The sequence below is a fragment of the Nematostella vectensis genome, chromosome 14 (genome assembly GCF_932526225.1).
Source record: "Nematostella vectensis chromosome 14, jaNemVect1.1, whole genome shotgun sequence".
NCBI classification, from domain to species: Eukaryota; Metazoa; Cnidaria; class Anthozoa; order Actiniaria; family Edwardsiidae; genus Nematostella; species Nematostella vectensis.
In genome coordinates this window covers 8,078,918-8,105,737 of record NC_064047.1, presented here as the reverse complement: position 1 = coordinate 8,105,737, position 26,820 = coordinate 8,078,918, and the positions used below count along the sequence as shown (strand labels likewise).

The 26,820-nt window shown below is 39.7% G+C and overlaps 3 protein-coding genes and 1 pseudogene across 4 annotated transcripts in view; 1 reads left to right on the top strand and 3 right to left on the bottom strand.

The window, feature by feature from the left end:
- Positions 1–3,193: 3,193 nt before the first annotated feature.
- LOC125559903 lies at positions 3,194–4,734 on the bottom strand (annotated as a pseudogene).
- A 5,474-nt stretch (positions 4,735–10,208) lies between these two features.
- Positions 10,209–26,820, bottom strand: part of LOC116601954 (putative nuclease HARBI1) — a gene marked incomplete at its 5' end in the record, with an annotated part of 49,879 nt that continues 33,267 nt past the window's right edge. The window contains 3 exons of the mRNA XM_048722098.1: positions 10,209–11,153; positions 11,881–12,074; positions 14,714–14,747. Of these exons, the coding sequence (XP_048578055.1) occupies positions 10,869–11,153; positions 11,881–12,074; positions 14,714–14,747 (513 nt within the window). The remainder of the gene's footprint in view (positions 11,154–11,880; positions 12,075–14,713; positions 14,748–26,820) is intronic.
- LOC116617035 (putative nuclease HARBI1) lies at positions 12,510–13,419 on the bottom strand. Its single transcript, XM_048721516.1, has one exon. The coding sequence runs from the start codon at positions 13,093–13,095 to the stop codon at positions 12,532–12,534; it is 564 nt and encodes a 187-aa protein (XP_048577473.1). The 5' UTR covers positions 13,096–13,419; the 3' UTR covers positions 12,510–12,531.
- Positions 20,139–25,780, top strand: LOC116618576. Of its 2 annotated transcripts, XM_048721514.1 has the most exons (4): positions 20,139–21,108; positions 21,266–22,292; positions 22,876–23,675; positions 24,014–25,780. In XM_048721514.1, exons 3-4 carry the CDS (start codon positions 23,037–23,039, stop codon positions 24,575–24,577), a joined length of 1,203 nt encoding a protein of 400 aa, XP_048577471.1. In that variant the 5' UTR covers positions 20,139–21,108; positions 21,266–22,292; positions 22,876–23,036; the 3' UTR covers positions 24,578–25,780. The 2 variants fall into 2 exon arrangements, with proteins under 2 accessions (XP_048577471.1, XP_048577470.1); XM_048721513.1 differs by having other exon boundaries at positions 21,266–23,675.

The window sequence follows — 26,820 nt, the reverse complement described above, 5'->3', positions numbered from 1 at the left end:
CTGAAGCCCCTTTCTACAGCAGCCTGGCCATGAGATAGGACTAACACTAGCTTCACAAACTTGAATAGCAGCTTGTAGTCATCGCCACTCATGAAGTCATGGAAGAGGGTGTCTAGCCTGTCATTAGCTGAGTTAAAGCTGGTGAAATGTAGGGAGCCAAACACTGGGATGTTATCAAGGAACAAGTTGTACTCCTGTAGCAGACTGTCACAGTCTTTCTCAGAGATTCTTCCAGAATTCAGAACCAATGTCAAGACCTTCTTGAACTTGATGGAACAGGATTCCTTGTCTTTGGCCATATTCACAGGATTCAAGCAGGACAAATGTCGCACACGTGAGTATGAGGCTGGGCACTTTTCTTGCAACTTTGTAAGCAGATCAATGAGGCAGGCTCTGCACTCCATTTTAAACTGTAGCACTTCACCTTCACTTTGCAGCTTTCAATTTCTCACTTGCATAGCCTATATCTATCCTCTTGTGGTTGATGTAGAGTTTCTTGTCAGTTAAATCTAGTTTAACAAGCTTTTCATCACTGCATTGTTCCATCACATCATGCTTAATTAAAACGTCGCATGAGTGCTCTGATAAGCATGCACAACTCATCACTAAGGAAAGGCACCATGGGCTTTTCTGTCTGGTACTTGGTGAGAAATGGCTGTAGCTGATTTGCAATGCACTTGAAGAAGTGAAGTTTTGCAACAAAGCATTTATCTTTAACACATTCTCTTATGACTTCATAAGACTTATTCTGTGGCTTTGTTATCCTGCCTTCATCAGCAGCTTTGACAAACTTGACAATGTTGTCCCAGATGTCCAAAGCTCTCTGGCATACAGGGACATTCTCTAGCCACCTGTGCTTGACCAACTTGAGGGGCATCAATGTCGAACTGGTTATTGTGCAGTAATCTTTTTTCCTAGCTGGTGCATCTTTGAATAAATAATACAAACTGGAAAGGAATGACTTGACTTTTCAGCCTGTTGCACTTATTCCCCTCTTGAAGCTGTTATGTACAATGTTCAGGCCACATAAACCAATGTTGATGAATATGATCCCATAATCATCAAATATCTTCTTCTTTTAATCATTGAAGAACTTCCAGTTCACATTGGGGCCATCCATGCTGACTTGAATAATATCCTTGACAGACAGGCCACTTTCAAGTACACACTTAGTGAAATGATCCATTAGGTCAGCAGCAGTACCGTGCCCTTTAAATAGACAAAGAACCAAGTTACAGCACTGTATATTCATTTGAAAGCTCTTGACGCACAGTCAGAGACCTATCACAAGTCCAATCACTCATGTGTTTGTCTTCAATATCTTGCAGCACATTACAACCAACAGAGTGCACACAATGATTAATGCAGCATCATAGACAGAACCCTAAAAAAAACTTGGAAAAAAAAAACGAAAAACAATTGGATAAGCAAAAAGAACAAAAAAACAGCAAAACAATTTACAACATTGATGTGGTGTTTATAATTGTTAGGATAATGAACCTTAATTATGAATTTAAATGATATTATAATTATAATAAAATGATATATACTTGAACAGCTTGGATGAGTTATAAAATGATTTTACTTACCTAGAAATGTGCTGCCAAAATACCTGGCCCGTACTTCATTAGTGCCTTCCACTATAAACCTCACATGGATATCCATTTGCTTTGCTTGCATTTTCTTGTTCAAGCTTTCGTCAAAAAGGACAACAAATGGCCCCTTGATGCTCTCTTGAAGCTCCATCTTAAAGTGTTCAGCTAGACCAAAGATACAAACATAGGATGCTTTTCGCTCACCACACTTGAACTGCTTAGCAATTTCGCTATCTGGGAACATTTTCGGTAACAACTCCGACATATCTTTAGAAGAATTGATGGACTGGTGGCTTGTAATGAGTTTCAAACCCATAATATTTCAGCTCGTAAGACATCATCTTTTGTCAAGAAACTCTGGATTGTATCGGGTTTGCGAACTTCTGCACCGGCTGGAGTCTCAGTGGTACACTTTGCAGTAACTTCGCCTTGCTTTTCATTACTTGTGCTTGGTTTGGCCGCCAAAACAAAGCCAAAGTCCAACAGAGATGTATCGTTTTTCAGCCGAAGATAGTTTATGTGCTTTGCACCTTTTGCATGCGATTTTAAGGCACTCTCTCCCATGCTAGATATCAAATGAGCGATCACATATTCTCAGGGTTTCTCATATTTTCAAGGACAATATGAAAAAATTCAAGGACGTGTATAAGACATGCAAGTTACTGTGGTTACTTGCTGTTTATTGTACAAACTCTCATAGCTGATCACAGTTTTGTGTGTAACAGTTGTAGACTTGAGAAACTATATTGTTTCTGCAAGTTAATCAATTACGAAATTATGTTCCTTTAGTGCTTCAGCTTTTTCTTGAGTCCCTCAATTTTTGCATCTAAACCGTTCGCCCCTCGCTCCATATCAGTTATCGTTCTCTTGTAACTGTTCGCTTTAGTGACATGAAGAAGATCCCTGTCTTTCTCTGCAAGTATCATCAATCGATCTACACTCTCTTTCAGGTGGATGCAATCTTCCAGCAATTGTCGCCTTCTTGTTTGCGCCGCAACAATCTCATCATTGACAACTCTGTTTGCCTTCTCCTTTTCTTTGCCCTCTTCCATTTGTTGCTGCTTTCGGAGCTCATTTCAGTACACGGATGAGGCGTTTTTGGCGGCATTCCTAAGATCTTGATCTATGGCTACCTTGAGCACGCCTCCACACTTCTGGATATGACTGTATATGATGCGTTGCGCAACAACTGACCGTTCTTTGAAATTATAGTTCATCATCTCCTTATTGATGCTGAACCCTCGTTCAACACTCGCTTGACCATGAGATAGCACAAGCAGACCCTGGACGAGTCCCCAAAGTTTGTGTAAGTTATCTAACGGTCTCATAAGGCTTGCCAGCAGAGTATCGACACGTTCGTCTTTCACTTTGTCATAGTTTTTGAACTGTAGGAGGGTTTGCGGGTTCCTGTGAATCGTGTCAGTCACAAACACCTGGAATTCTCGCTTCAAGCTATCGGCATCCATCTCATTTACTCGCTTAACATTGATCAAACAATTTAGCAGACGTTCAAACAGCTTCGCCGATTTTGCCACATGACCTGCTAAGACTTGCGGATCAAGGCATCTCAAGCAACGCACTATATGATACTTCAATGGTCACTTTTCTAGTAGCTTTTCTGTGGTGCGTGTAAGAAGTGATTTACATTGAGCCATGAATTCCAGTTCTTGAGCTTGTGTGATCTTCCTATCGTGACGTAATGTAGCCAGTTCTCTTTGAGTTGCAATACCAACATCTACAGACTTTGCTGACTTGACTTCCTCTGCTGATGAAACATTAACATCTGCAAGTTTCAAGTACGTCGTTGCACTGGTCATGACATTCTCCTTTACAAACCTACTCATAATGTTCCTCAAGAGTTTCTCTAAATTTGAAGCAAGAAGTGGAATTAACGGCCTATGCGCTTGATATAACACCAGAAAGGGTTGGAAATCTTGCAAAACAGAAATCCAAAACAAGTGTTTGGCCTTCAGCAAGTTGTCAGAAGATGCAGCTCTTTTAACAATATTGTACCCCTCGTGGTTTTGGGGCTCCGTCTTCTTTAGCTCGGCTTGGCTGCAAAAATCCTTTAGAATGGGTATCAACTCCAAAGATTTTGTGGCCACACTGAGATTTTCTAGCCATCTGCAAGAAAAGAAGAGAAGTATAGCAAAGCAATGAATAGTCTGTTCAATACCACTTTCACTGGGAAGCTGCATGAAATTGTCATAAGAGATCACTCTTGCTTATACAAAAAGCACTCCTTATATGAATATTTCAAACAAATGCCATGCACAGAATATACCATGGGACAAAACATGGGGACTACCTTCATAAGGTGTTAAAGATAGCACCATATTAGCGATTATCAGGGACAAAACAGGCCAATATTTATATGTATTCAATCCTATTACTGTTAAACTTATGTTCCATTGTTTCATTTTAATGTCTTACTTGTGATTGCAAAACTTCGATGGAAATACTGATGTACCAGTATATTGAACGAAATCTTCACGTCGTGCAGGGGAATCCTTGAAGAGCTTGTACTCTTTCATCAAGTACTGATCTAAGTTCCAACCAGTAGTTTTGGCACCTGTCTTGAATGCTCTATGGACAATGTGCAATCCACAGGTTCCGAGATCCAAGAGATGTGGTAGGTCGAGATCTTTGCGCTGGTCCACAAGCTTGTTATGGAATGACACATTAACGTTAGGACCATCCATACCAACTTGCCATGTTTTTGGGGCATCCAGATCTTTTGTCGCTTCTGCGTAGTATATCTGTAGCTCTGCCGTGACCAATAAATAAAGAGGTATAGTACCTAGACTCAACTTTACAAGTTTCATCAGACCAGTATCTTACGTGAACATCAAGTTGTTTCTTTTGAAGTTCATCATTGAGAAACTCGTCAAACAGGATGCAGCGTGCTGGAGAAGCTTTCACTTCATTTGTCAACATCTTAGAGAAGTATGGCCCGATTCCAAATGTTGCCAGGTACCTATATTTCGAGTCACTCATGGAATACAATGAAACAACTTCACTATCGCTGAATATCTGTTAAAATAAAGCATTCATCCCAATGTTAGAGGCAGCAGAAAAGTGTGAGTCCACACAATTAAATGCCCACAATTACTCTGCATCAGTAACCCTCTTTGCCAGGGAAGATAGATGTTGAAACTATGATCTTTTATCCTTATTCTGACTAGCATCTGTGCTTGTACCATCTGGAGCATTTTCCATGGAAGAAGTCAAGGGACTGCATGGAGTGATTGGGGAAGGGGTATCACTTGGGTCACCAGAGGTCATGGGTTTTAGAAATGCAGAGATTGGATTTCCCTGTTTTTTCATGTGTTCTTGGTGAGATTTGGCTGCGATATGTGATTTCAATGCTGATATCCCCATGGTAGCAATGCTGAATTTCTTATTGCAAAGTTTACAATATGCACTATGCTTGTCTGTTTTAGAAGACAGCCAACAACTGAAATGTTTGTCTAAAAGCCAAGAGGAGTTGAAAACGCATTTCCCTTTGGACATATTGTCTGGATGATGCAGTCACCGCAATTGGCTGAAACAAAAATCAGGCAAAAAACTATAAATTCATTACACTGGAAGTTGACAATTCAGTTTTATTTCAATATTTTAACATGTCAGTGGTATACACTAAGCAATTATTGGATCCGGTTTTTGTATGATATTCCATGAAGAAGCGAAAGGGGGACCTTAATTATCTAAACCCAGCTAAGGCAAATAGCATGGGTAAAAGATTTTGTTAATTCAAAATATCATGCAAAAACCGAATTCAATAATTGTTGTATCATATATTTTGAAGAAAATAACAATGATGCTTTATTCAAACTAAATGACAGGGGGCTTCAGAAACAACGGATATCAACATGCATGTCACTTATTTGCAACAGTCTGACAAAGTCATGAAAAAAAAAAAGGCTGAAATAAAAGTGGAAAAAATTTAATTGCAGAGATTCCTGTTTAGCCCTTTTGTCAATTGCTACAAAAAACAACAATATAATAACCAATATTTAGTTTTGTAAACTTAATTGACTCCACTTAATTCCATACAAATTATGAGAAAAACCTGGCCAAAGACAATCATTATCGGTACGGATGTGACATAAAGAAGGCCAATCACGCCGCCATTTTACGCTTCCGCTTAATAACGAGTCATGCAAAGAATCCATTTCCATCGGCTAATTCAAACGAGTAACTGAGGTCCTTTTACAATTGAATGTTGTTGATAAAGTATCGTACTTCAATTTTGGATGGTTATTATGAGGTGTTCTTGCAAATAGACAATCTATTCTTTAACGCAAAAAAGATGCATAGGAGTGGCTGGCGGACGACTCGGTTGACTTCAACGCTAAAATATATACAAAGCCTAAGCTTAAACATTCAAACTGGATAAAGAAATAACTCTCACAGCTCTAAAAACAAGTAAAAGGGTACTTACTGTGATATTTATCTTGCCAGAGTGTCCACTCTTTAGTAAACTTTACAGCACTGCCTGTTCTGTTCTTCGGAATGGAGGAGGCTTTCCAAGCTTTCACCGCGTGCAAAAAAGCGCATGCGCGAACTTATTAAAAGATTGGGAGGCCTGTGCCTTTTGCAAAAAGACAGGGAGACCATGAATGCGAGTTTCGCAATAAATAAACCATATCATATATATAATTTATTATTTGATAAACAGTACCAATTACTTAACGGTAAACAAAGCAATAAAATAATGATAGGACTCCGGTATTTTCACTGAAGTTTTCAAGGAGTGCTGAAAGATTTTCAAGGACATTGCGTTTGTCAAGAATATTGCTTTTTGTTTGTTCATCAAGATCATCAGCAAGTGGCTCTGTAATAATCAGGGTTTCTGGAATTACGCGCTTGTGCGGAAGCGCGTAATTTGGCTTTTTCCGCGTAATCCACAAATTCCCGCGTAATTTGGCTAAATTTTGAAAGACAAAACATTCAATTGCACACCTGATGTGTTCTTTTAGGGTTGTTACCTCTATTTCTCGTGAAAAAAGAGATATTCTTCGTAAGAGTGCGATATTTCGAACTGAATTTCCGAAAACAAATAAAATGACTAGGCGTTCTTTGCTAAACCGCGAAGGCCTAGGACTAATAAAATACTTTTTTTAATTGGCTGGTGGCTAGGAGCCAATGAAAACTCGCCTAAGATATTTTCACGCCAAAAATTAACCCTTTTCAAGTTATTTCGTGCTTTCCTTCGGTATAAAATGTTGTTTGGGCTGAACAGTTGATATTCCGTGTAATTTAGCGCGTAATTTAGCCAAGAATTCCGCGTAATTATGAGTTTTTTTTTCCGCGTAATTCCAGAAGCCCTGGGCCGGTCCCTGAAAAGCCGATTAACTTAACCCTAGATTAGCGCCTAACCCTGGGTTAAAATTCGCTAATCCTAGGTTAGCTAACCTAAGGATAACTCACCATTCCCGAAAGCCGAGTTAACCCCCGATTAACTAACCCTTGGTTAGAAATGGCTTCCAAGCTAGAAACCGGCCATAAACCGGTTTGTCGGGATTTTCCGAGCAGCCCCAGGACTCCCAAGACGTAAACAAAACTGCCAAACGCGCGCTTATCGCGCCCTTTTCGACTTTCGGCTTTTTGATTATTTTTTTCCCGGTCGTACACGGCTGTTTCGCCCAGGCGATTTTCGGACATTAGGTTCTAGTCCCCGTTTTTTATGGCGCGCGCTCCAAAACGAGGCTGTTGACTCTCGAAGTAGAACAAGATGGCTGTCGTTTGGAAGCGTGTACGTGTCAAGTTGGATTCTCGCTCAATTTGCCCACAGTATTGCCCATTTGGGCAAATTTCTTTTATGTACATGTTTATTCTATTATTATATACAAGGTTCTTTCATTCACTTATATTCTCTTATATTCACTGATATGACATCAAATAAATAAATAATTGATTGATTACCCTGTTAAAGAAATCCAGGATGGATTTAATCAATTTTGGGTATCAATTCAATGGACTTTTGTGTGACTTTTGGGGATTCATTGGGGTCCAGTGTCTGATTTATTCCTCAACTGTTTTTCTCCGTTTGATTGTCGGGAACCTTGTGATATTCAGGGGGTGACATTTACGGTGGTGTTCTTCCACCATCTGCTTTAAGCATATACTTCTGTCGCGGTTGACATATTCCCGTCCCAACTGGTTGAATACCTTGTGGATTGATTCAACCCCCTGCTCCCCAAGCAGACCAAAGCCTGTATTGTACTGCTTTAGCCAAGGAATGGCGTGGTACTCCAGGAAGTGCATCTTGGGAAGGACCGTGGATTTGGGGAAAAAATCCCTGTACATTGACATTAACAGGGTGATCTCTGTTTCTGAAAATGGATAGACAAAACAGAACAGCGAATAAAAACTATACCAAAATTCAAAATAAATCATTAAGTTATAATAGTTACATATCTATTACACCATATATATAAGTAACACATCTTTACACCATTTGTTTTGAATTTGTGAAGTATTACCCATGTCTGCAATATCCTTATCGCTCAGCATCAGTGTGCCATTGAGGCTTCGATGGATCTTGCCGTAGCTGCTGAGGACTTTTTTGAATACATCTTGTATCCTCTCTGCCTCCGTCCGTGGTAGAGGGCCCCAAGTTCCTCTACCACTTTGATTGGTATATTAACCAGCTTGTCAATATTCTTCTCCTTAAAAAAAAAAATTGGAAATTGGGAGATTTTCTTAACTCTAATTTATAACAAGTTCCCATCAGTAACACACAAGCAAAACACTATTTAGGGGAAATAAATATGGGAGTTTCAGGAGGTTGAATTCACAGTAAGGAAACAGCCGTGCGTAAGCATGGACTCCAAGAAGTCAAAGCGCAAGCCGAATTTTTCCATTGAGGAAATAACTATTATCACGTAGTCGGTGGCAGAGAAAAAGGAGATACTAAATTCAAAGTTGACAAATGCTGTCACAAACAAATTAAAGAATAGTGTGTGGGAGGAAATAAAGGATAAAGTGAACGCAGTTGGGGTTGCTCCACGAAGTCTTGTAGAGGTAAAAGACAAATGGAAAAACCTCCTCTCCCAAGCAAAGAGGGAGAACTCAGAGTTCATGCGGGAGAGGGGCAAAACCGGAGGGGGTCCAGCACCCAAGCCTCCATCCACCGCCACGGCAAAAATAATAGAGGAGTAACAAGACACTCCCAGTTTTTCCGGGCTGATTGGTTTTGAGACCGGTAAGACTAAAATTTGTTTTTATAATCATTTAGAACATACAAGGATAATGACACGGCGATAAGTTCTCTTTTTTATATTTATTTATTTTTTGTTTATTTAGTAAATTTATTTTTCAATCTTGTTTTCCTTTAGAAATAATTTCTTCCGTGCCGGCAATCCTACCCCCTCCCTTCTCCAAATAAAAAATACTTAATTGTTACCAGTCTCACACGCCACAACTGTAAAACTGTCCCTACATCGCGTATCAGCCATGTTTGTTCTGATGTGTTCCAACTCGAAGCTTCTGAATCTCAATCGTGTGAATTCTTATATCATCTTCACTCCTTTAACTAAGTTTTTGTAAACACGGACGTCCGATCGACTAGATGAAAAATACCTCATTTCAATTTGTAGTTTTCACCTTGGAAAATAAGCTTAGAAGAACCATCGGTTTTAGATCAGGTTGAAGAATCAGAGGTTCATCTTCCTACTAAACATGGTAAGAAAGTGCAGTGGAGGATAGATCCTTTGTGATTGTTTGGTGAACAAAGTTTATTATTCAAATCTTAAAACTTAAAATGTAAGTATATACTTAAGTTCTCATCAAAATCAACCGTTCTCTTTTTGGTGGTTCTCTGTGTATTTCCCGACTCTAGAATTCCCAGGGGGTACAAACTGAGGGTATTCACCATAAAACTCTAATTAATTGGTCATATCCTTTTCAGCTACCCCTCCTCCAAAGAAAAAAAATAATAATGCAGATGACGTACTACAAGTGCAGTATGAGGCCCTCCAGCTTCAAAAGGAGAATCTCCTCCTGAAAAATCAAAAACTACAATTGGAGGTCTTTCTTTTGAGGAAAAGTATAACAGAGGAATGAGGTGAACACCCAAAAGTCTCAATGATTGTCAAAATAACCCACAATGTGTTTTTCTAACAATATCTCTTATGATCCAGTGTTATCCCCAGTATTTTTTGCCATAGTGGCGGCACATTTATAATGTTTAAAAAAATGACTTAGGATTGATTTGTGTGATGAACCAAATGATTGGAAGGAATGTTGCAAATTTTTTTTTTGCGTGAAAATTTTCTGTTTAACTCAAGTAATCATGCTTGAGCCAAGAACACAGCAACACTTGGAAACTACAGCGTGGCTGAGCGCCACAGGTGCCACTGTCTGGAGAGCACACTGTGATGAAATCTTGATATCCGAAATGTACTATATGGCCATTCCTTTTTATTTATTTTTTTTTTTGCCGCCTTCAATGCAGCAAATAGAGATGGAAATTTTTGAAGCTTTGAAATTCAGCATCTACCACTATTAATTATTTCCCCATTCTTCTATGTCTATAATAGAAATCCTCTGAGACACAGGCAACATGCATGTAGTAATAGAAATTATTAAGACTTACTAGACTTCTAGTCATGTTTGAGCTTCTCTGAGCCATTATCTTTACTTTGTACAAAGCTGCATCATACATATTCTCATGAATTACAATAGATAATTGCATTTCTTTTTTATGATAGGAAATATGTCCTTAAAATTTGTCTTGGAAGTCCTTTGTAGAAATAGTACACATTCAAGTTCACTCTTTTGAATGTTGTAGCATTATTATTATCTAAGCAATTAACAATTAAAAAAAACAACAGTTACATTCTCTCAAAAATACTTACAGCACTGAAACCAAAAGTATGGATAGTTCTAATGTATTCCCAAACTTCTTAAAGCCCTCAACCAATCAACAACGCAATGAAGACAGCAGAAAACAATTAATAGCAGCATGTCGGCTTAAACAGGTTCTTATGTAAATGGTAATTATTGTCAAATTAGGCTAACCAGATTCTTAGGTTCTTTAAATTTTGTTCAACTTAGGTTCTAATGCATGTCTTTACATGTTGGTGCTGCAATAATTTACACTTCTCTGCTTCATTGCCAAAATTGAAACCATCGAACATGCTAACTAATTTCACGTTGATACTGGTTGAAGCCTCAAAAGTATGTGTGTGCATTAAAACTGTCTTATTCTTTTGGGTCCAGTGCTGTGATGATACTGGGGTAGGCCAAATACAAAAGCAACATATCTTAAAAATAGGAGTTTGAAATAAAGTCTCTAATGATCTTTCCATCCTCAGGGCCCTGATACACATTCAGATCTGGCTCATCATCAGGTCCAGCTGCTGGGCCATCATATATGTCATTTCTCAAGATTGCGATATTATGCAATACAGCACAAGCCCCTATTAACTGGCTGACTTTCTCGGGCTTCATTCTGACCTCACCGTGCATAAGGTGGAACCGCCTCTTGAATAGGCCAAAGCATTGTTCAATTTTAACACTTGTTTTTGAATGGGCTTCATTGAAGTCTTCCTAATAACATAGTAAAAATATATATATTTTGAAATAAATGGATTGAAATAAATTTTGTGCATCTGTCTATGGTATGTATAGATAACTGTATACCAAGGTATTAGAGTGAAATGCACTTTAGGTTGTTTAACTCGTATACACTCTAATATCCTTGTTCTCTTGTATGCTGGCTTGACTACGACAGTGTTGCATAGGTTTTATAAAAAAAAGCACTAAGAATTGTGGGTTATTTCCTGGATAATTTCCTATTATTTAAATCATACATAAAAAGTTTCAATGTATTATTCAGGTGTTGTAACATGTAGACTTTTTTAATTGAGTACCATGATATCCACTCAGTGCAGTACCTTTTTAGTGCACATTTTCACTTTTCATATTTATTGAATTTATTGGGTATTACTACTATCAGTGGTAATAGAGGAGTTATGAAAATATACAACAATTTAGTTGTCTCATTATTTAAAAAAATTCTTAGGGAGTGATCATTAATTACACTGAGGGGGGGAGGGAAGATTTTTACCCAAGACACCTTAAAAATTCCGAGCCCCCTTTCATTGTAAAAAAAAAATTTTCGGTGCCCCCCTTATAGAACCCTAAAATTTTCTTTCTCTTTCCCTTAGAGGACCTTTTTTTGAAACCCCCCTTTTTCTTGGCTAAAAATTTTAGGAGCCCCCACACAATCTTCCCTCCCCCCCCCCCTCGGTGTATTTAATGAACACTTCCTTACCTGATGCTGGTTGGCTGGGTTAGGATAGGGTTTCATGAGGAAGGGGCGGCATGGATACCCACTGTCCCCTAACAAGTACCCCTCATCTATCCTTGTGTGCTCCCTTTCCAGCGTATTCTGAATAGATGAATTCCGAAATATGAAAGCATCATGTGTACTACCAGGCCAACGGGCAACAATGTTGGTAAAGAGACCTGCAAAAAATAAAGATGAAACAAGTTCATCTTAATAAAAACAATAAATAAAAAAAGTAAAAGCAAAGCTGGATAAGGACGATAGAGGATCAATGTATGTATTAGTAAATTTTTGGGTCAAACCCTTCCCTTCACCCCCATAGCAAATAGATAGATCTAAAGGATGCAAACAAGCAGTGTGCTTGTATTGTGAGGGGGACCCATTCTTAAAATAAGAGAAATATTGTTTGGCTGATTGAGATCTGATTCATTGATATTATTCTTGTTGTTGTTATTATTATTAAGGGGGTGCATCTATCCCAACCATCCTCTCGTAAGAACCTGCAAGGTTTTCAAAAGATATATAAAAAACAACTGCTTTCAGCCTTTTTGCATGAGTTCCTTGGCTGCCTCTGCAATTACTTGGCATGCAGTGAAGTTGTTGTTTTATACCCCCCCCCCCCCCCATCTTCACACCTTAAAATATTTTACCTTTGTTGTCACACACGGCTTGCACGTTAATGCTGTGCTGCCCTTTCCGATTGACATAATCGTTCTCATGATTTGTCGGGGCCTGGAGCTTTACATGAGTCCCGTCAATACAGCCGATAACTCCAGGGAAGCCGTGCTTGTCGTAAAATGCCTGCTTTATCTCCCTTTGCCTCTCTCGCGAAGGCCATTTGATGAAGCGGTCAGCTTTGCTAACAAGCGCTCTTGTCACATCTGAGACGCAACGGGAAACGGTAGACTTTGGAAGGCCAAATGTATCGCCTATGATTTGCAAAAAACTCCCTGAAGCGTAAAAGCGTAGTGCGACAAGAACTTGGACTATTGGAGCATGTGCGTGATTTCGTCGCGTATCCCGGCTTAATTCCCCCCTCAAAAACTGTGTTATATACTCAATTGTGTCTTTCCGAAAGCGGAACCTCGATTTGACCTCTTGGTCGTTGAGGAAGTCATCAAGGCTTCCGTTAAACAAGCGAAAGCGGTGTTCGCGAGCTTGTGGGTAAGCTTCCCCGACCCGGCAAAACAAATCCGCCATTTTGTTTTTTGCCAGCTTGCGCTAATCGATGGATTAGCGAGTTAACCCACCTCGCGAGCAGGGTTAGATTTATTCCCCAAACTAACCCTGGGTTAGCGCTAACCGGCGTTTCGGGAACAGAACTAATCCGGGGGTAAAAATCGTGGGTTAGGGTTAATTTAACCCTGGGTAAGCGCTAATCGGCTTTTCAGGAACCGGCCCCTGTATAATAGTCTCATTTGCAAAAAATAGGCTCGCAAACGTTCATGTTGCTACTGCGATGTTGCTAAACTAGACACACTTGATGATGTAGATGAGCTTTATTGAATGGCGATTGTTTTCTCATTAAACTTTTACTCAGTCTAAAATTGTTTGGATATTTTTGTGTGTGTGTGATGGGGGGAGGGGGGTTGTAATGCCATTGTCCAGTGCTTAGTGATTTAATCATTTGACACTTGAAAACTTTTATTATATAACTTATATCAACTGGAACGTTTACAGCAAATATCAATGAGCCATAAAAATACGTTTATAAACATATTTGGCTAAAAGTTATTTTTAATTTTGAACAATGGAAGTTGATATTGTTGCGCAACGGTGGAGGCCCAAAAACTTGTAGAAAACTATGTTGGGCATTCACTTAAATCTAAACGAATGTGAATAAAACGTGAAGAGTACATATCAAAGTCAAAATAGATCTTCAGTCAAAACGTAAGGGTTTTGACATAATGTTCTCAGAATCGTGTTACAATGTAATAAACTGTGAAATTACTTTCGAGGCTTTATCAGCTATCATTACTTGTTTTCCTGCTTTCGCTTTACCTGTCCAGCGCCGATAACTTGTCCCTTTAAGAGGTTACTTTGGATATCCGGTGTATCCAAGTTCACGTTGATATTTTCGTCTATTTCCTTGATTGACGTGTTCGGGTTTGTGTTCAAATATTTCTCATCTTGATAAACTCTAACGGTGAGGTTTTGGAAATGGTATGATTTACCAGCAACTACCTCCTCGATCTTCCCATAAAACTAATTTTATGGAGTCACTCTGATCTGCTAAGATACTGTCGATTTTGTAAGTTTCATTGTTGTCCTTTATTATCTTTTGCTTGGTTTCGTCTTTCTTCGTGATTTTGCCTTTGAGATCGACCTTGGTGTACTCGTTGCTACCAAGCGCCTGTTCTATTGTAAGAAAGTGACCATCGATTGAATTATTGAACTCAATAATTGGACCTCCTATTTTATCTATATTTGACTGACTGTTTACGGCGATAATCACTAAGAGTTATTTTGGAATATATAAAGAGAATAAGTTAGGGGTGCACGGAGAGATTGTGTTTTGATTTAGTTTGCAATTTTATTTTAGTGAAATACAAAAGACTTTGCTCTCGACCAATAGAAATGCTGACTAAACCAAGTGTGCTCTCGACCAATAGAAATGCTGACTAAACCAAGTGTAACTAGTTTTCGACACTCGTCCACTCTAAATCATATGTTAACATTATGTTGGTAATATGTATTGTTGGTTACTTACTTGTAGACGTGTCCTCGTTTTTTCTGTTGACAAGACAAAAAAATGTTATTTAAGAGAAAATGCCTGATATTCCTAAATTGCAGTTAGTAATATTCCAGTTCATCTTACCTTGATGTAGTTGGTGATTCCATGTTGGTTCCAACTATAAATTGGAATAAAGTAAAAAAAACAATAAATAAAAACGTCACAGCTGTGCATTCATGACATTTAGTGTTACTGAGTACTGTTGGAAACGGATAATTGCTGTATAAAGATTGTGTAAAACAAGTTCTGTTATGTCAGAATCCGGGATACTATGCATCATCTATATACTAAATTGTAAGCAATGCATAAACTGCTTTATGATCAGATAAATAAGTCTCTAATGGATTGGCTTTTATTCCTTCCTTATTATGCATATTGACCAGTTGGTTGGTTGTAAATGGATGCGTAATGTGCATTGGGTAATTTGGTTCACCAGGATTGATTGAAAGAACTCGTCTTTTTAATGTCTCAAAGCCTACATCTTTTTGTCGCATGATTTTTGAGAGTTCAAGCATTGTGAAATGCTGTTGCCAGATATTGGCTGCAAGTGAACCATAAGTCTCAGATCCATTTTCAATCCTGGTGAACCAAATTACCCAATGCACATTACGTATCTATTTACAACCAACCAACTGGTCAATATGCATAATAACACTGTATTTCAATGTGCTCAAACGAAAAAGGCCCAAATAAGGTGCATTGATGTTGTTGTTGGTGACATTACCGATGAGCTTAAAAAGCAAATAAAAGAAAAGATTCCTAATGATCCATCAAAAACTATGGGATTAAGCAACTTAGTTTCCATAGCAGTGGGTGCTAAGTATGATTTCACAACAAATATTAATGTTTGTGATGGAATGGCTAATGGCACTGAGTGTGTAATTGAAGATATAGACTACAGAGTTCACAATTCTTCAAGACCAAGTATAATCTGGGTTTCCTTTCCTGACAAATTCATTGGAGCAAACCAACGCAGGGAGTATGGGCACTTATTCGGTAGTAACACCAGCAAGACCTGGACACCAAAATATCCAAAAGACACCAAGCCAAAGTTCTTCGTAGACAATTTCCTTTAAGAGCAGCTGCTGCAAAGACTATTCACCGTTGTCAAGGTGATACCCTTAGTGAAGCTGTAGTTGACTTACCATCTTGCAGTAGGGAGCATATGCACTATGTTGGATTGAGCAGGCTTAGAAACAGCTCGCATTTGCATATATTAAACCTCAATGAAAATAAAGTGTGTCAGCAAGAAGGACAAAGAGGAATTGACTAGACTCAGAGAAAACTTATTAGCTCCCTCTGTGTCATCTTTGTATGAAATCAAAGAGAATACAATAAAGATTCTGTTCCAGAATGTTAGATCTCTTCACCTTCCTTTTTTAGGATGTCCAATGTGATTACAATATCCAGGCAGCAGATCTGAATGCATTTGTTGAATCACAGTTGTGCTCTAGGGATATTGACACAGATTATGAATTACATGGCTTTACAATTTATAGGAACGATACAGGTGATCAGAGAATGCCTTGTGGAACACTCATTTCAAAATCGCGATTTTCAGAAGTTCCCTTTTTGGTTAAATTTACCAAATATACGTCATTTCTTTCCACATTTTGGTATCAATAACAGATCTTCTAAACGTTTGTTACCGGAATTTTTTAAGGTTTAATAAAGAAATACACAAGTCCTTCGTTTACAAGAACCGATAGAAGGATAACGTTTTAAATCCCTTGTTGGTGCCGACCTTGAAATATTATACAAAAATTTGAAATTAATTCTATAAAAATGTATATTTTCAACTTGACCCTAGAATATTCAGCAAAATGGCAAGTGTAAGCTACATAAAACACTCCGTCAAACCAGCCGGGAAATTTATCCCTAGTCCCCGTTCGTGCTACTTATTCTTACTTTAAAAGTACGCAGGAAATTCCCGTGTACTGGCTCTATGACTTCGATATTGGCAATACTAGCCCCTAAAAAGCACGCAGGAAATTCCCGTGTACTGGCTCAATAGTTTCTTGCAATAAAAATCGACTTCAATACTGGCCCCTAAAAAGTACGCAGGAAATTCCCGTGTACTTGTTCGACAGTTTCTGGCAATGAATTGTGAGTTCAATACTGGCCCCTAAAAAGTACGCAGGAAATTCCCGTGTACTTGTTCGACAGTTTCTGGCAATAAATTATGACTTCGATATTGGCAATACTGGCCCCTAAAAAGTACGCAGGAAATTCCCGCGTACTGGCTCGGCAGTTTCTGGCAATAAAAATCGACTTCAATACCGGCCTCTAAAAAGTACGCAGGAAATTCCCGTGTACTTGTTCGGCAGTTTCTGGCAATAAATTGTGAGTTCAATACTGGCCCCTAAAAAGTACGCAGGAATTTCCCGCGTACTGGCTCGGCAGTTTCTGGTAATAAATTGTGAGTTCAATACTGGCCCCTAAAAAAGTACGCAGGAAATGCCCGTGTATTTGTTCGGCAGTTTCTGGCAATAAATTATGACTCCGATATTGGCAATACCGGCCCCTAAAAAGTACGCAGGAAATTCCCGTGTACTTGTTCGACAGTTTCTGGCAATAAATTATGACTTCAATATTGGCAATACTGGCCCATAAAAAGTACGCAGGAATTTCCCGCGTACTGGCTCGGCAGTTTCTGGTAATAAATTGTGAGTTCAATACTGGCCCCTAAAAAAGTACGCAGGAAATTCCCGTGTATTTGTTCGACAGTTTCTGGCAATAAATTATGACTTCGATATTGGCAATACCGGCCCCTAAAAAGTACGCAGGAAATTCCCGTGTACTTGTTCGACAGTTTCTGGCAATAAATTATGACTTCGATATTGGCAATACTGGCCCCTAAAAAGTACGCAGGAATTTCCCGCGTACTGGCTCGGCAGTTTCTGGTTATAAATTGTGAGTTCAATACTGGCCCCTAAAAAAGTACGCAGGAAATTCCCGTGTATTTGTTCGACAGTTTCTGGCAATAAATTATGACTTCGATATTGGCAATACCGGCCCCTAAAAAGTACGCAGGAAATTCCCGTGTACTTGTTCGACAGTTTCTGGCAATAAATTATGACTTCGATATTGGCAATACTGGCCCCTAAAAAGTACGCAGGAATTTCCCGCGTACTGGCTCGGCAGTTTCTGGTAATAAATTGTGGGTTCAATACTGGCCCCTAAAAAAGTACGCAGCAATTTCCCGCGTACTGGCTCGGCAGTTTCTGGTAATAAAATGTGAATTCATTACTGGCCCTTGAAAAGTGCGCAGGAAATTTCCGTGTACAGCCTCGACAGTTTCTGGCAATAAATTGTGAGTTCAATACTGGCAATTAAAAAGTACGCAGGAAATAGCAATAAAATTTCCCTTTAAAGCTCTATAAGCATTTTTTAAGTTCTTTCGTGTGTCTTTCGACAACCTCCCCCTGTCATCTAGCTCGAACGCATAGAGGAGAATGCTCCTAACTGGCAACACATCCTGCTCGCATCCCGGCCAAACCTCCCATGACTTGAGCCACGTCCCTTTCCACCACTCTATGACGAACTTTTGAACCCTCAGTTCGACGACCTTGCCAATGCACGGGATCTCATCATAATTAGCAACATTCACCGCTACAAGATCCCCCTCTTTCAACTGCTCGTAGCCCATTACTTGGAAAACTGTTGTAGGCGGCCTGTAGGGTCCACTATAAACCTGCAAAGATTTGAAAATGGGTGTCTTCATAAGCTATAGCAATAGTAGACGTCAATAGCATTACATTCCCATTACATTCGCTCAAATTTATTTTGACCATTTTATATATGTTACACCCCCCCCCCAAAAAAAAAAAAAAATAAATAAATAAATAAAAATAAAGCAAAAACAATACTCATGGAAACTGGTGGTTAGCTGGGTGTTTCCTTAATTTTCTTTAAATTGCGTTAGGTATTGTAGTAGACACTCACCGGTCTGATACTGTCAAATTGCTTCTGGATTTGAAGCTCTACTTCATCCGGGACAGCTGCAGGTCTCACATCTGCTATTCCACGGGTGCAGGGCAATTGCTCCTTGGTCTGCTCTTGTTTTTTGGTGACCAGCGCCTTTATTCGTCGAACTCTTCGCTGCGCACTTTCGGGGAGAAGAAGTTGTGCTCACTGGACATCAACTCTTCCCACTCTTTTTTCTCTTCTCCAAAGAGGCGGGACCCGCTGTAGAACTTCTTGAGGTCACCCTTCACCCTCTCGAACTCCATCTTCTCCAGGTCTGGGCTTACTATGTCTAGTGGCACATTTAATTATATGAAATATTTTGGGAGTCTTTTTGAGACCATTGTTACTCTACTTCTATTTTTGCCGCGCAGTCCATCTCTGTTTACCTCTGGGGTTCATTGTTGGTCATTTGAATCAATTTTACTTACCTTAATCAAGGTGATCCAGTTTTCTGGATTTTCGTCCTCTGGTTTCCACTTCTCTGTCTTGTCCGATGACCAGTGCTTGTATCTAAGGATAACCTTACCAGATGGTGCCATTTCTATCTTAAAAACATGCGGGGTGGTAAGGCCATGGAGCTCTTCGCAAAATGTCTTCACCCATTTCCGGATGTCGTACATCTTGCTGATCTCGTGGACTTTGGGGGCTGGCGTATAACATTTTTCCAGAGTTGACTCTAGCTCTGTTAAATAGAATACAAAAATACAGTGTGAAGCACATCTATGAGTCATGTAAATGCATCTGGTCTGCCTCGATGTGTTGAATTAATATTCATTCTTATTTGATATAACGACGATCTCGACGATAATGACGAGGAAACTAACAAAGAGGTGGCTGAGGAAATGATTTAGGGTCGGATAAAGTGTTGTGGGTGTTGTTCCATAAGGTGGGGAGAGTGGCTAGTGGTTTTAAGGGGTAGTGGTACTTGGTACTTTGAGGGGGGAGGATTAAAAATATTAGAATTCCCCCCCCCCCCCCCAAAAAAAAAAAAATATCCGAGGTAAAAATAAATCAAACGCCGTTATTGAAGAAGTCTCCAAACTAGTTAAATGCAGCACTCAATTTTTAACAACAGAATATGAGTATCTCTCGTAAATTTTAAGAGGTGTTATGACCTTGGGAAACAAAACGTTTTTTTTATAAATAAATTTACACATTCAATTTGCATATTGACCAAGTAGAGAAGGACGATGACCTTAAATATGTGCTTTGGTATCTGCTTTGGTATCTTACCTTTATATCAGTCAATCTCTATAACCATTTTATGAATTTTGTACTGCCCTTCTTGCAGGTTCTCTGAAGCGCTTAGAAAACAGAACACTCTGACGTTATCTTGTAAGTATCTTTTGCCGACGTTGTTTTGAAAATCAAAATTATGCTTTAAAACGTTTTTATATAAATAAATTGAAAGCTTTGACAAGGGAGATGGCCATCTAGAAACATTGAGACCCATAGGAGGCATGCTGTTTTAGTTCATAAAGCTATCACCAACAGCTATCTAATAATCAATATGGCTTGTATTATTCTGTACTCTTAGAGCTTGAGTATTTCGATGTTATTCCTTTAACTGTTATAGACCCCATGCACAATTTGTTCTTGGGCACTGCAAAGACAATGTTCAAGACTTGGGTCAAAAATGGCATTTTGAGTAAGGAAGACTTAGAAGCGATCAAGCAAAGAATCAGTCACTTTGATGTTGGAACTGGTCTTTGCAGACTTCCCTCTCAAATATAATCAAACTACGGCTAACTACACAGAATCCCAATGGAAAAATTGGACTTTAGTGTACTCTATGTTTGTACTTGATGGCATTCTCCCAACAGAGCATTTGGGATGCTGGCATGCATTTGTACTGGCTTGCAAATATCGGGAGGTGCAGTGCTTCAACCCCCCAGTTCTGCTTTGGTATGTTTGCTCAACGTCATGAGAGTGAAGGGGATTCCCCTTTGTTTTCTTTTCGTGACGGTGCTATTTTCGGCACTTACACAATGACTCTATTGGCTGCTTGAATTCTAATCACAACGCAGTTTCGTACTGGCTTTGCATTCTCTTCCAAATTATCAAACAGTATGGAGCTAAGCCCGTCCGACAGCGACTTTTCTCTCCCTGCTGAGCTCGAGAAAAAACTCTTATTTGACGACGACTACCCCGGTTCTCTTCCATGGGACGACCCGTTTGTAGTGGACGATACGATTTCTGACGACGAAGCTGATTATTGCCGAATGCCCTGGTTCGTTTACGAGGACAAAAAGACGGCCTACACAGAACTAAAAGACCGCTGCTGAAGGCAGATGGAGGCTCTTCGGGAATTGCAGGAACGGAGCGAATCGTTCTTTACCGCCTTACCCGACAAAATCAAGGAGGAGACGGAACGGCAACTCGAACGGGGAGATGAGTATGGTAATGAGCCGCGGCGAAAGAAAGCCCGAGCCACCGCAACGCGAAAGAAAAAAGCGGATATATTCACGGATGAAGGTCTAATGGAGCACCTTAAAGCACAACTAAGTGAGGTAAGAAGCTTTTCTGTTACAAATGTCCAACACAGTCGGTATTAATGTATAGTGAAGTGTAAAGCGACATAGCAAGTCGGGCCTTTGCTGAATTGTTGTGTGACACTAAGCGACACAGCAAGTCGGGTTTCTCATGTATCCTTCTGTTTTTTCCCAGGTCGAACAAGACAGTGCAGCAATCACAAACATCGAGCCGACTGAGGACTGGGACACCATTGCAAACATGATAAAGAGGGGAATCAAAAGGCTGGGAAGTTTGAAGACTGGAATCTTACGTCATTCATTTCGGCTTGGACAATGGATCACGCTCTCGAGATCCCGTTTTCGCCATAGGGGTGATACGTCGTGTACATGGAAAGAGTGGATCGAAAAAGAGATAGCAGGGTTCGTACGGGTCCTTGAAAACCTGGAAAGTACTTAAATTTTGAAATGTCAAATTCAAGGTCTGTAATATCCTGGAAAATTATTTAAACTCTTTGGAAGTCCTTAAAATTGTTCAGGGGTTTAAAAAAAATAAAGTCAGTTTAGAAGCATGTGTTCTTTAATTCATTTATGTCAGAAAATATTTGTTAAAAACTTGAATACTCGCGTGAACACCAGTTTGCGAAGCTGGCGTAGGTCCTTTGTGTGGGCTCCCTGTTGTTTGGGCGGGAAAATGCAGGCCGCCTCTCGTTTTTGAGCGGGAAAATAAGTGAGCTTAGCATTCGCTCGCTACAAACATTTTCTGCCTCCGTTCTTTATCAATGGTTCCATGATATTGTTGTCCAAGTATTAATTATGTTCGAGTATTAAATAAACGAGACACCGTTATTCGTTATGTGCTTATATTGTGCCACGCGTTTTCTGTGATCTGCCAACCCTTGGCGGGGAAACTCTGTTACGTTTTCATCCACAAATTCAACACGAGGGAAAATGGCTCATTTGGAACGACTAAGTTTATACTTAGGTTTCATCAGAGACAAACGTCTTAATTCATTAGAAGATTTAAAAGAATTCCGAAATAACTTGGTGACGATCTTATCTAAAATTGAAAACGGACAACAACAATTTGACAGAGATTTCGTTTCAGAATTCAGGTGTTTGTTGGAAAGCTACAGAAACACAGAGAGAAAAACTAAAGAGTTATTAACTCATTTTGATCTTCTTGAAAAGGAATTAGAGCAACTCCTAGACATACGTAACAGGTACAGCTAAAAATATTTACTGAAGTTTAGACATTGGTTTATAGGCATTCTCAATTACACACGACCGCCAAGAAAACCGCCAAAAAACCTTGCGAAAGAACTCGTTTTTTTGCAAAGGTTTCCATGACAACACTCCACGGTACTTTCGACTGCTTGTCTTGATCTTTTTTACCAGAAAGTCCGTGCTACTCGCTGAATTAGTCCTATTTACCTAGGAGATCAATATTTAGTACAATTTAAAACTATTGGCGTTTTATTATAAATAGCATTTACAAAAAAATCGATTTTTCACTTGATCATTTTGTTGGCGGTCGCGTGTAAACGAGAATGGCTGTAAGCATTAAATTAAGCTTTCGTAAAAGCGGTGCGCTAAATATGGCAATAAAGTCAATGATTAAAATTTTGTGACTTTATTTGTTCCCATGTTGCATCGCATTTTATTTCATGAAAAAGGCACGCGTATCAGGTAATAATTTTTATAATATTAATGATATATGCTAATATAGCGCAACACTTCCTGAGCACTTAACGATTTTCCCAACGATTCGAAGTTGAAAAAAATATATGCTTTCTATAATTACAGGCAACAATGATTCCCAAAGTGTCAAGAATTTCCTGGAAACCGCAAGTAAGCAAAGAGATGCAAAAAATCAAGAAACATCGAAACGTCAAGAAGTTCTAGAATCCTACTGTTCCGCGAATGACGTTCTTAGAGCAGAAGTCATATGGTCAATATAAGTAGTGATGTCTCATTATAGTTATAAAAGTTGCGAAGACATCTCCACATTATTTAAACTAATGTTTCTCGATAGCACAGTTGCTGATAAGTTTTCATGTGGAGAAAAGAAATGCGCTTACATGGCCTGCTTTGGTATAGCTGAGTTTTTTAAGCGAGAATTGCAAGGGCGCATACAGAAGCTTGACGAGTGGCTGGAAAACGTCCCAGTTGCAGTAAGAGCTCAAGAAATTTGGGATAATATCAAGACATATGTCCAAGCAGTGCTATCGCAGAAGAAATTCACGACTCCCACTTCGAAGTCTTTCAAAATTGTGAGAGACGCCACGAAGGATATACTGGTCCCAGCCAAGATGGCCGCATTTGAATCCGTTGCGAGCCAGCTTCAACCATTTTTGACCGCATTCCAATCCGACAATCCAATACTTCCATTTCTGGTGAGCAGGCTGCAGAAAGTCATTCAAAGTCTCATGAAGCGGTTTATCAAGCCTGACGTACTACAACAAGCAAACTCGCCCATAAAGCTTGCCAAGTTTGACTTGTCAAACAAGGAGAATTATCTCGATGACAAGAAGGTTGATGTCGGATTTGTAGCACAGGCCAAGATTAGAAAGCTTTTGTTAGACAAGAAAGTCAGCGGGCTTCAGGTAGGAATCTAGCATTCTTATTATTTTCTTTTTATGCAGTTTTTTTTTTACTACGGGACCTCTTTAGGAGTCAAAGTCAAGGCCTAAAACGCTGCATGGAGCTACAAACAAAAGCTGGGTCCATTGGTTTTCTTACAAAACAATGGTTAATTTTCCGTTTAACAATATAACTAGCAACATTTGCCAATGGCATCAGTGGAGGTACTGCATAGAGCGGTTTTCATATGAACTGTATAGTTACAGAACTGATTGAACTGGTCTCGATCGATCTCTGTTTTTGGGTGGTAAAAAGGGTTTGTATACAAAGAATAATCTTGCCTTTTTTTCCTTTGTTTTAGGCATTCCAGTTCAGAAATGAGTTTCGAGATTTCATGAAGTCTGTAGTTAGTAAACTGCTGGAAAAGACCCCCATCGCATATTCAGTGGCACGGAATCTTGCGTTCCTAGATCCTGCTGAAATCGTTGAAGACAAGGAAGGAAGTATCTCGAAGTTCAAGGTCGTACTGAAGAAGATGGTCGAATACAAGCGAGTGCAGATGCCAGACTGCGATGCCTTAGTTCACCAGTACACTGACTTTGCAGACAAGGCAGTTCTGGCCCATAAAGAAGTCTTTCTGAAGTTTAATTTTGTGAAAGACAGATTGGATACCTTCCTTGCACAGCACATTGCTTCCCAGAGTTCGCTAGCTAAGCTTTGGAAGCTTGTCAAAGTACTTCTGGTTTTATCACATGGTCAAGCTACCGTGGAACGAGGTTTCTCAGTTAATCGCCAAGTGATGGTGGAAAACTTGCAAGAAAGAAGCTTCACTGCTCAGCGAGTCATCCATGATCACATCACGCACATCGGAGGCCTGAAGAAGCTCGAGGTTACTAAGCAGCTGTTGGACGCCGCAAGTCAATGAAGACGGCGATATGTTGAATATCTTGACGAGCAGAGAAAGGCCCAGGCGAAAACCATCCAAGAAAATCGCAAGCGAAAATGCAAAGAAAGAGAAGAGGATTTAGAGAAGAAAAGAATGCGGCTGTCCTGCGAAATTGCATCGCTGCAGTTTGATGCCGACAAATTTGCAAATGAGGCAGAAGAAAAGGCTCAGCTTTTCCTGCTTGCAAAGTCTAATGCCCTCAGAAAATGCGCGAAAGAAAAGCAGAAGGCATTAAAGGACGTTGAAGATGAACTTGCAGATCTCACTCGCAAGGCCGAAATCTAAAAGAGCAACCCGCTTGATACCAAATGGGCTGAGCTTTTCTCGCGGCTAAAATCATTTGTACCGGGGCACACGTTTTCAAAACATCCATTGTTTTGGGCTTTCATCTGTCAAACCATTGTTTGACATTCTTGACCTGTGTTCCCTATGGTAATCGCCCGGCCTGGCTTTCTGTGGCGATGTTTCTGGTTTTAGTTGATAGGAAGGCAGGCGAGCGCTTTAGGAGAGAAACTGAACGGCTCAGATGATTTAACGGGCTAAATGACAATACAAATTGAAATTGATGATTTGAAAATGAGATTCAATTATGTTTGCATACGTCGCGATATAATTATGTCTGCATACGAGCCCAAGAAAACGTCGTGTTATTTTAACAAGAGTCCTTGTTACTAAACTACGAATTTGAACCCAGCATTGCCCTATTATGTACAGACCATATGTTAGATACGAATACGTACTGGAAAACTGAGATCAAACTCTTGTGCAATGCCACAAAAGTAGAAGATATATTACACTTTGTTATTATTATTGAAACTTTACTTGGGAAACAAACGCTTATACGTCAAGAAATAAAAAAATGACACATGGTGTGTGTACTTGTATTTACCTTTTTTAATTCAAACGTTTATTTGGGAGTCCTTGAATTTTTATAAAACAGTCCTTGAAAAGTCCTTGATTATTATTCTTTCAAAAGCGTACGAACCCTGGATAGGATGTAGTGAAAGGCACGCACAGAGACTCAAAGCATTTGCTACAGATCTCTTTCCCTACCAGAAGTTATTAAGGTGTGAAGAGTCGTTCGCTTTCATGTACGCCAATCGAAAACGAATCCTAAATATCTGTCAAGGGAATGCAACGTGGGGGAATTTCTGGAAATAAACATGTACTATTTATGGCCTCCACTATGTATGTGAATAATGGGTTCCCATATGTTACCACACAAGGGGGGCCAGCCACCCTGTCATCGTTTTAGGCTCCCCCCTTGCCTCCCCTAGCGCTACCGAAAACGGGCACGCGCCGCCATCCCCTTAAAGCAGATGCTTTAAGCGACCCCTCTCCCACGAGGCCCCCAGACGGTATACCCTAGGCGTTGGGGGCCTACGAAAAACTACGGACAACGGGCTGGGGGGACGCGGCAGGGCGCGGCACGGGTCCCTCTCGTTTCTATGCGCTCGCTCATACATTTGGCCCCAGTCCCGCCGTAGATTCATGATTGCTAATTATTTATCTACGCGAACCCCGCCCGACGTAGATTGATGATTGCTAATTGTTTATCTACGCGGGCCCCGCCCGCCGTAGATTGATAATTGCCAATTGTTTATCTACGCGAAGCGTTTCTATGAACGGCCAAAGTCCCCCCCGAATGTCGAAAACTAATAAAATGACTAGGCGTTTTCTGCTAAACCGCGAAGGCCTAGGACTAATAATAAAATACCTTTTTTAATTGGCTGGTGGCTAGGATCCAATGAAAACTCGCCTAAGATATTTTCGCGCAAAAAAATAAACCTTTTCAAGCTATTTCCTTCGGTGTAATTTAGCGCTTAATTCAGTAAAGAATCCCGCATAATTTTGATTTTTAAAGAAAAATGTATTGCAAAATCTCGCGTAATTTAGCGCGTAACGATTGATTTTCCGCGTAATTTAGCAAAGAATCCCGCGTAATTTTGAGTTTTTTCCGCGTAATTCCAGAAGCCCTGATTATTGGACACTTAAGGGATACTTAAGGGATAATTTTTAACTCATTTGTGCTTTCAACTCTATTCTAAGTATATGCCCCAGGTAAAAAACATGCTTGCCCCTTTTTGTTTTATGGTCCTTATTTGCTTTTTTATTTGTTTTTTTTCTCACCAGTTTTGTGCATTTTTTATGTAGCAAAAGCTGGGAGGTCTGAATCGTGAAATTCACGTCGTTTTCAACGTTCACGTCGTTTATTAAAAATG